General features: G+C 50.4%; 1 protein-coding gene across 1 annotated transcript in view; it reads left to right on the top strand.

Moving 5' to 3' along the window:
* Nucleotides 1–3,989, top strand: part of FMOD (fibromodulin) — a 9,532-nt gene extending 5,543 nt beyond the window's left edge. The window contains exon 3 of the mRNA XM_029933157.1: nucleotides 2,185–3,989. Coding sequence (XP_029789017.1) covers nucleotides 2,185–2,336 — 152 coding nt within the window. The 3' untranslated portion in view covers nucleotides 2,337–3,989. The remainder of the gene's footprint in view (nucleotides 1–2,184) is intronic.
* The last annotated feature ends 3,494 nt before the right edge of the window (nucleotides 3,990–7,483 follow it).

Below are 7,483 nucleotides of genomic sequence, written 5' to 3'. Positions count from 1 at the left end.
CCCTGGTGGAAGGTGGTGAAGGGGGGGTGGAAGCCACCCTCTGGGGGAGGAGCTCAAAGAAGGGCAGGAACTAAAGGGTGTGCAGGGGATCAGGCCAGTCCTCTCCCTCCCCCTTCCCGCTTCCATTAGCATCTCCCTCAGTTTTTCCAGCCTGGCAACAGCGAGGGAACACAGCTCGGAATGTTATTCGGTAGCTGTGGGATCTGTGGAGCAGGGCGGGTACCCCAGGAGGAATTTGGAAAGACTTATGTCAGTATTTAATCTGGCCTGGTAAATGTCCTCCAGAGTCTCCAAGGAGAAGCCCTGTCGTATTCATGGGCTCGGGGAAGACAAACAGGGGGGCACAGTGCATCTGCTGCGTGGACAGAATCGATATACATGGGGTGTCCAGCAGCCCCTAAGTATCCCCCCTATTTATATACGTGCTCAGGGTGCCAGGATTTTAGCAAGTGGTCAGAGGGCCCGGGGCTGGGGTAGAGCCCATCTAGTGCAGGGGAGTTGGAAGTGATCTATAAGCCGAACCACCTGACTTCTTTGCCTGCAGCCCACACCACTCTACCCTTCTCTGTGGCCACCACAGATGCAGCCCCTGGCCGAGTTTCTGCCCCCAGCTTGCCCCCTCAGAGGCCACGTAATCTACTTCCTGGGACCAGAAAGGAGATATCCAAAAGCATCCAAAAGATCTCCACCCTCCCCAGGCCCCCCACCTTGCCACCGAATGCCGTCCACAGAAGGGCACTTCCTATCCTGTCCCTCCTTCTAGTCCAGAGTTTCATTATTCTTTGGGGCTGGATCTCCTGTCTTACATTTGCCAAGCAAATTAATGGGCTGCAGCCTCACCCCATCTCCTCTTGGTCACTTCTTAAGAGAGACTGAAAACAATGTGCTCATTGAAAACCACGTTGCTCAGCAGCCTATTTAAGCTCCCACACTGTCTTCCCTGCAAACTTTCCTTTCATACTGTAGCCACAGCCCCTTCCAGGAGGCCCTCCAAGGTTGCCCTCAGAAAGAGAGTCAGAAAAGCCTCCTTCCGCTCCTCCAGCTGCCCTGGGGAGCTGAGGAGGGTCTCTAGGGAGAAGCAAAAGCAAGCCCTGGGTCTGCCCGATGTCACAGATGTCACAGCCCTCGAGATAGATCCTACCCAGATCTGACAGGTGATGTTACCAGGACCCCCGGGGATGGGCCTTCAGAGGCCCTCAGGCAGCTCTTGATGGTGACTTTGTTACTCCTATGGGAGATTCAGTCAAGTTCTTGGCTTTTTCCCTTCAAGATTCTAACTCAGTAGACTCGAGACAGAGGTGGTTGGTTGATTTGTCCAAAAGAACAACCAGAGGGAAAACAAGGGTTTAGGTTAAAACCAAATAGAACTATAGTCTGTGTTAAGATTATGTGGGCGGGGGGAGCTTGAGGGGGGTAAAAAACAGGGGAGCTTCTTTTGAGATTAAAAAAGGGGAGGGTGAGCCATAGAGTAAATGCAGGAGGCAAGGGAATTATTTATTTGACTTCTGAGGTCCATGGCAGCCCTATTCATCTATGGATTTCTGTCTTGTCTTCCTGAACCTCAGGGCCTTGCTCATTCCTTTGGCAGAACCGGGAAGGGAGATGTGCACCCGCTCTGCGCTCCGGCACGCGAAGACACTTGTCTCCCTGCCCAGGCTTTCTCTCTTTAATTTCCTGCCACTCTCTTCTTTCTGCAAAGTGTCAGGAGATGTTCCAGATTTAGGTCCCTCCATTCCTCCAGTGTTCCTTCTCATAGCAATTCAGCAAGGCCCTCCCTCTCCAAAGGCAATCAAGTCCTCCAAAACTGCTAAGGGTGATCTTTGACTACCTTCTGGTTCCCCCTGCTGCTTACTGACGGGGAAAGGTCGCGTCCTGGCTGGAAGGACACTCAAGGACGTTCCGGGGTCTGCAAAGCAATGTGAGGATTAGGGGTGGTTGGGAAGCACAGCAGCAGACGCGGGCAGAGACCCCTCTATGGCCGTGGTGCTGCCCCCCAGCGGTGCCAGTCGATATGACTTCGATCCCGGAAGACACTGCCCCACCCGGCCAAGTCCCATTCCTCCCCTCAGAAGTGTTAAAGCAGCTTGTCTGGAGAGCTGACCGGCTTCCCTGTGGATCCGGGTCCCGGATCCGGGTCCCTGATCCGGGCTTCTCCCGCCGACCCCGCCCCTCTTGTCCCCGCAGAGTTCTCCATCAGCAGCTTCTGCACCGTGGTGGACGTCATGAACTTCTCCAAGCTGCAGGTGCTTCGCCTGGACGGGAACGAGATCAAGCGCAGCGCAATGCCCGCGGACGCGCCCCTCTGCCTGCGCCTTGCCAGCCTCATCGAGATCTGAGTGGCCCCTTGCACAGGGCATGGGGCCGAGGGTCCCCGCGCCCCACTGCATTTGGCTTGATGGTTTGGTTTGGCTTTTGCTGGAAGGTCTGGGACAGACCATGTGACAGAACTCCATGGGCTCCTTCTGTAGTCTTCTTCCCTGTAGGCAGGGTCAGGTGGGATCAGGGGACAGGCAGCCTTTTACTGAGGGACACGGCCGCAGCTCTCTTTTCCAGGACAGATGTGGTGGCAGAGGAAGTAATCCGTGGAAGTCCCAACCCCAGAAACCTCACTATTCTAAGTTCTTCCCAATGATCTGGCGTCATGAACTCTAAAAGTCGCTCTGGCAATGGCACATAGCATGCTTTCCCCATGACCCCTGGCTCTCTCCGTGAACAGCACTTGACCGCTCTCCTGCGTGCCAGGCTGGTGGTGCGGTTACTCTGGGCTCCCACTCAGTGCTCATCAGAATATACCTCTTTGCCCAACTGCCTCCTCCTTTGTCCTCCTCATCCACTCAGCCTTGCTCCACAGCCACCTGTTCCGAGCCTTAGGCAGAGGCATGAGAGCCCACGACGTGCGGGCACCTGCCCCGAGGCCTGTGCAGAGAACTCCCACCAGTATCTGGGGGTGGAAGGAAATCAAGAGTCACCTCTACACCCTCCCTAACTCCACTCCTTGAAATCCACCAAGTTGGAGGTCACCAGCATGTTGACGATATTCAGGGACTGGTGTGGGAGGAGACAACCAACTTCGGCCTTGATAAATGGAGGGGGCTATATTTTAGCAGCTGGGACATTCTTTGAAGGTGGGTCAGACTTCTAAACAGGAAAGGCTAGCTTTTGCTTACATCAGCATCCATAACGGGGGCAAACGTCCTGAAGCGGTTGACCTGAGGAAGCAGTCCCCCGGGGTTCCACCCTTGCCCGGCACCCTCTGCATTCCCAGCAGCTCCTTCCAGGAAGATCTACATCCTGATGGGAGAAACAGAGTCCAAGCAGCTCTGGGCTTGCCTGGCTCACCCAAAGGAGGGGGCGGTGGTTCAGCTGTATCCATTGGTTTGTCCTAAGACCACAGTTCATAGTGAAAGCTCTGGCTGGAGATGCTCGTTGGGTCTGTGAAGCCCGGGCCAGGCAGCCAAATCTGGCCCGTGCTGAGGATGAAACCCTCTGCTTTCACATCTCTGAGCTACACCCTTATTAGGGAGGATGCCTTTTGCTTTATAGCTTGGCTGGAGAGCAGTGAAGTCTCCCCAGGTCTGAACGGCCATGTTGCCTGGGGCCTGACAGCCCAATTCCTTTGGGCGCCTTCCGGATGGGGCCGTCTGGGCAGCCAGCGGCAGGGACTGGCCTGAGAAGAGCTAGTCCGAGCCTTGCCCCTGCCCACATGCCATTACGCCCATGACACTGGGTATGCTTTGAAGCAGCTTCCCTGAGAAGTGAAGGGGAGGGTCCCTGGACTGTGTTCTTGGCTCCAGACTCAAAAATCCACAAAAGCCAAACCAGCTCATTTCAACAAAGGAGCTCTGATGGGACAGGGCAAGGCTGCCCTGCCCCAGGCTCTTCAGAAAGTGTCTGCATGTGAACACCATCATGCCTCTATAAAGGATCCTTATTACAGGAAACGCATGAGTGGTGGCTAACCTGACCAATAAAGTTATTTTATGATTGCATCTGCCAGAATGGAGTCGTTTAAGACATACACAAAAAGGTCACTCTAAGGGAACCTGGTGATTCACATAGGCCTTGGACTGGAAGAGCCCACTTTCTCCTCTATTATGCTTGGGCCGATGTAGCTAAAGGCTTAAAAAAAAAAAAAGAAAGAAAAAGAAAAAGTCCCCTGTATAAAATGTCTTGTTAGCAAACTTGGTGTTCTGGAAGTTCTTTGAGTTGAACTTAAATCCCGTTGGCTACACGTCCTTCCATTTGGTCCCCAAGAGAGAAAGAACACCTGGGGTTTTTTTTTTTTGAGTCGTCCTTGTTAACATTTTTTTCTCCCTTTCACCATCTTCCCTCCTCGCCCAGAGAATTCTGGGTCTGCCCCCCCCCCCCACCCCAGGGGAATCCCGAGTGTAGTTGTCTTAGCTGCTGCCGCCCTCTAGTGGCAACTGTGAAGAACTGAGGGCAGTCAAACCCGCACAGCCCAGTTGGTCCTATAAGAGGAAAATAAACCTTCAGTCGCCAGATGCGTAGCAGATGTTATATAAGTCAGGAGGGCCAAATAGCCTGGCGATTTGGGGACAATCTACTGTTTTTTAACAGGGAAATAACCACCACTTATATTTGTTGAGCTGTATATATTACTCACTGAATAGACTCATTAATATATTCTGGGAAATTCTGTGCCAAGACTGTTTCAAATGTCACAACTCCATCTTAAGCCAGAGTAAATGAACCTGATTATTCTTCTCTGAAGCGAGAGCTAGGCAGGAATGGGAGAGTGGGAAAGATCAGAAGAAAATCTTAACTTTAACCACAGGCTGGCTTCTCTCCAGGGACAGCAAGTTTGGCACACCTGCCTTCGCGCGGGCCGGAAATGTCACGTGAAACAGACACATGGCCAGGGATCCAGCCAAGCTACAAGGAGGAATCTCCTACCTCTCTGTTTTGCTTCCAAAGCAGGCCCTGTGAACATTCCAACCAACCCAGAGCAGGGGAAAGACCCAGGAGCCGGCTCCCACCCTGCTGCAGTCTCCCCTGGTTTCTAAATCCAGTGCTACACAAGAGGGTAGCAAGTGTGGGCCATCCATCAGGCTCAGCTGCTTTCCTCTGGGTTACTGCCATTTGGTGGGTACTTACTCTGTGCTCAGTTCTTTACTTACATTACCTCATTAGCATTCCTAACCATTCTATGCCATAGGTACTATGATTTTTGCTATTTTACGGTTGGGGAAACTGAGGCACAGAGCTTCTGAGCTCACCCCCAGAAGAAAGCATGGAGGCCATGCTGAGCTTTAGCCTGTCAGTTTTGCTCTTCTGTTTCTACTGTGCTGGGCCTGATGTCTCTGTGTCACTGGTGTAAACAGTTCTGCTAGGCATGCAGAGGGCCCTTGGTGGTCAACAGGGTGCCCTAGATGGACGAAGGTCATCTGACTTGAGTTTATATTTACCTCAATCCCTTCTGCTAGCATTCACGGTCCCTTTATGAATTTTTCAATTAAAACACACTCTTCATCAATAAATGAGTATCCCTGGGCAGGCACTGAGGGTACAAAACAGGCAGCCCCTCCCCTGGGGTCTTTACTCTCTAATTCAATGACAAATATGGCACAAAAAATTGCAGGGGGACCATGCAGTCACAAACTGAGGAAGGGCTGTGAAGGACATGAACACAGGTCTGCATGGGGATTACCAAGGAGGCTGACCCAGACTGGTAGTTCAGGGCCAGATCATAGATATGGAGGAGAGCACGGTCATCCAGATGACGAGATGGGAGGGGCCGAGCAGGAGAGGTAACAGCCGTTGCAAACTTCCTAAGTGGGAGGAAGCTTCTGAGTCACTGAGAGACAGAGAAGGTGGCTGGAGCGGAGAATGTGGGAGAGGGTTTCAAGCGATGGGATGTAAGGGCAGGAGTAAAATCACCCGCTGCCTCTATTCTCTTATTTCACACCCAGGTACTGTACCAGGAAACTTGTCAACACCCCCAAACCCATAAGGTCCTACCTTGTATTCAGTCTCGCAGTTCCGATTTCTAGCCACTAGTGAGCAGCATCTCACTTTGCACCGTCGAAGCCTTTTCTAAAACCTTGAAAGGTTTAGTCCACTCCGCTTTCTCCCAACCTGCTCTGATCCGCCAGCTCTCAGTCCCCCTGGACACTGACAAAAAAAATCCAGGCACACAAGGCATTGTGTAACAAAAGAGTCTCGACCTTTGTGCACTGTGGGTCCCTTTGGCATGCTGGTGAAACTATAGACCTCTTCTCAAAAAAAATTTTTTTTAATGTTTTTTATTTATTTTTGAGAGACAGAGAGAGACAGCGAGAGCAGGGGAGGGTCAGAGAGAGAGGGAGACACAGAATCCGAAGATAAGCTCCAGGCTCTGAGCTGTCAGCACAGAGCCCGATGCAGGGCTCCAACCCACCAACCGTGAGATCACACCTGAGCTGAAACTGGACGCTTAACCAACTGAGCCACCCAGGCGTCCCACAAAATGTTCTTAAAGACATAAAATACATCGGATTCCAAAGGAAACCAATTGCATTAAATAGTTATCGAAGTATAAAATCTGTAAGTTTTTACATAGTATATATGTTTGGTTTTTTTAATGTGATAAATAGCAAGATCTAGCAACAAGTCTAATTACAGTCATATAAAATACTGATGAGCACAAATGGCATTTTGAAGTATTTTCAATAATTATAATATGATATATAAATTTCTGTGATTTGAGTTGGCGACGAAACCTCAGGTCCCATAAACACTGCAGCGATTTGTTACCTTTGTAATTGGCGAGAATGCTAAATTTCAGTTAGCTGTGTGAAAAATCAAGATATAGTATTTTCTCACCCAAGTTCCCAGACTCGCTCTAAGTTAAGCCATGGGAAGAGACAAAAAGATGGATGATAAAAGAAAAGCAAGAAGGCAAATCGTGATCTTTTGCCTCCAGGAGCATAGCTTGATCACTAAACAAATGTTTATTGTATGTAAAACGCTGAGCCAGCAAAAGTGAATAGTTAGTGTATTTAGTATACAAAACAATGAGTGTAAAGCTCTCCTGATCCTTGCCGTGGACTTGGGTGAAGATAGTAATAACTAGCGCGTATTTTGCTTTAGCCATTTTTCAAATTTTTGTTTAATGTTTTTATTTATTTTGGGGGGAGAGAGAGAACACAAGCTGGGGAGGCTCAGAGAGAGAGGGAGACACAGAATATGAAGCAGGCTCCAGGCTCTGAGCTGTCAGCACAGAGCCCGATGTGGGGCTTGAAGATGCGGGGCTTGAACTCATGAGCTATAAGATTATGACATGAGCCAAAGTCAGACCTTTAACCAACTGAGCCATCCAGGTGCCTCTGCCTTCATCCTTTAAAAAACAGGTAATTTGAGTGCACCTGAAGCAGTTTGACATAAGTGCTGAATGAGGTATAAGGCCAAAATGTCTCCTCTCGTTTTTTTTTTAAAGAGGAGGAAATGATGAGGGCTGAGTGGCCAGGATAGCTGGGGGAACAGC

Source organism: Suricata suricatta, chromosome 3 (assembly GCF_006229205.1).
Source record: "Suricata suricatta isolate VVHF042 chromosome 3, meerkat_22Aug2017_6uvM2_HiC, whole genome shotgun sequence".
In the NCBI taxonomy this organism is placed as follows: domain Eukaryota; kingdom Metazoa; phylum Chordata; class Mammalia; order Carnivora; family Herpestidae; genus Suricata; species Suricata suricatta.
The sequence above is the reverse complement of the archived record's forward strand: the minus strand, read 5'-3'. Positions and strand labels throughout refer to the sequence as shown.